Genomic DNA, 1,641 nt, shown 5'->3' on the forward strand with positions numbered 1-1,641 from the left:
CAATAGTAAGGAGCAGTGCGAAGCACAAGTCATGAGCTTATAGGCTGTGCAAATACGTCGATTGTAGGTTTCCTCTAGCTAGATATCAACACTTTTGTTTCTGCGATTAATTGCCATTGCGAATGGATTTTGATTGTGCTCAAGTTATGCAATGGAAACGTAGAGAAGTGTCGACTGCACTTGAATGCAGTGTGGCTTCGGAAAATAGCAACGAGATTGTGATAAGGGACTGACAAAAGGAGAAGAGACTCAAGCCTGACTAACGGTCTTGAACACTCGAGTGTGGATTCCTGGAGCCCATTGTTGGCCAGTGATTGCAGACAATCGAGCGCCTCGTTTTCCTTTTCAGATGGTTAATATGGAGCAGAACAAGCTGCAGCATTGGAAATGATTGAGGACGAATTGCTGTATATCAATGTGCCCTTGTCTCATGGACTCAAAGTCTCATAGAAAGGCAAAAGCAAGAAGTAAGTGATCCTGGGGTCGTCGTTTCAGCTCAAGCAGTTGTCGCACAACTCCAAACCGAATCACGGGGTCCTGATGACTGGATATCTGTCTCTTCGTCTAGACACTTTTTTACCTTCTTCTGAAATACTCAAAAGCCGTACGACTTTTTCGTTGTTTTGGAGATTCAAGCAATTGTTGCTATCTTTAAAGATGAAAGCTCGTTTATTCACAAGCTCGCGCCAATTTGTATAGCACAAACAGTTGAGTTGCCAGACAAAGTGGCATCTGTTCGTGCGTGCTCGCATAGTTCAAAGATGCTATCAAGGGTACAGCAATTCTTTCCCGATGCTACTATTGTCTTTCGATACATTCACTGTCGTGCTTCGTGTACTCGATGAAAGCAACGATACAACTGCTAGCGATGAAGTAAATAATAGTGAGACTCTGACAGCTTTCTTCACTGCTCAGTCGCAACATGATCAATGGATGAACGCATTTGCCAAAGGGATCAATTATGCTAAAAGCCAGGCGACTTTAAAGGATGAGAAAGTTCTGCTGTCATTTGCAGAGGGGATGCAAGAATCTTCTCAAGAGATAGCAATAGGCAACGTATCGAACAGCAATAGTTATCAGGTTGATAAGAATACCAATGACAGTGAATCTGATGAGATATTTATGACTTCAAAAGACAGTAACATATATGCAAAGAGTTAGTATTTTTGCCTTTACAACTAGGGTATCTTAGCTCCGTGGCAAATGTCTGAATCTCATATTCGTAAAGCTGCAAACTCACAAATGATAGCAACAGTGCCAGTAGACGCAGTTCTCATCGGCTATCGTTTCCGTTGTTATTCCTCTCAAGAAGCTAAAGCAACTGCCACTTCTATATCTGCATCAAGCCAAGATCTGACTTTGTCAGTGGATGACCAGCCTCAGTCTCTTGATATCGAGATTTCAGTATGTTCATCTTGGGAAGCGCCGACTATATCCTGATTGGCGCTAATCAAGAAAATTTAAATCTTCTGGACTGAAGACTAGCGTAAAAGATTCCAATTGCAATTTATGCTTCATTGCACCAACCATTGACGCAAAAAATCAGTGGATCCAAGCGATGCACCATGAACTTCAACGTGATGCAGAACGATTGCTGCATTTCTCAGAGCGACAAATCACTCACGAAGTGACAGATTATCT

General features: G+C 42.2%; 1 protein-coding gene across 1 annotated transcript; it reads left to right on the plus strand.

Moving 5' to 3' along the window:
• Positions 1 to 792: 792 nt before the first annotated feature.
• On the plus strand, positions 793 to 1,440 carry PHALS_01005 (uncharacterized protein; the record flags this gene model as incomplete). Its single annotated transcript, XM_024730783.1, has 2 exons — positions 793 to 1,080; positions 1,183 to 1,440. The coding sequence occupies 2 exons, from the start codon at positions 793 to 795 to the stop codon at positions 1,438 to 1,440; spliced, it is 546 nt and encodes a 181-aa protein (XP_024581026.1).
• Between the last annotated feature and the right edge of the window lie 201 nt (positions 1,441 to 1,641).

This window comes from Plasmopara halstedii (genome assembly GCF_900000015.1).
Source record: "Plasmopara halstedii genome assembly, contig: Scaffold_1256, whole genome shotgun sequence".
NCBI classification, from domain to species: Eukaryota; Oomycota; class Peronosporomycetes; order Peronosporales; family Peronosporaceae; genus Plasmopara; species Plasmopara halstedii.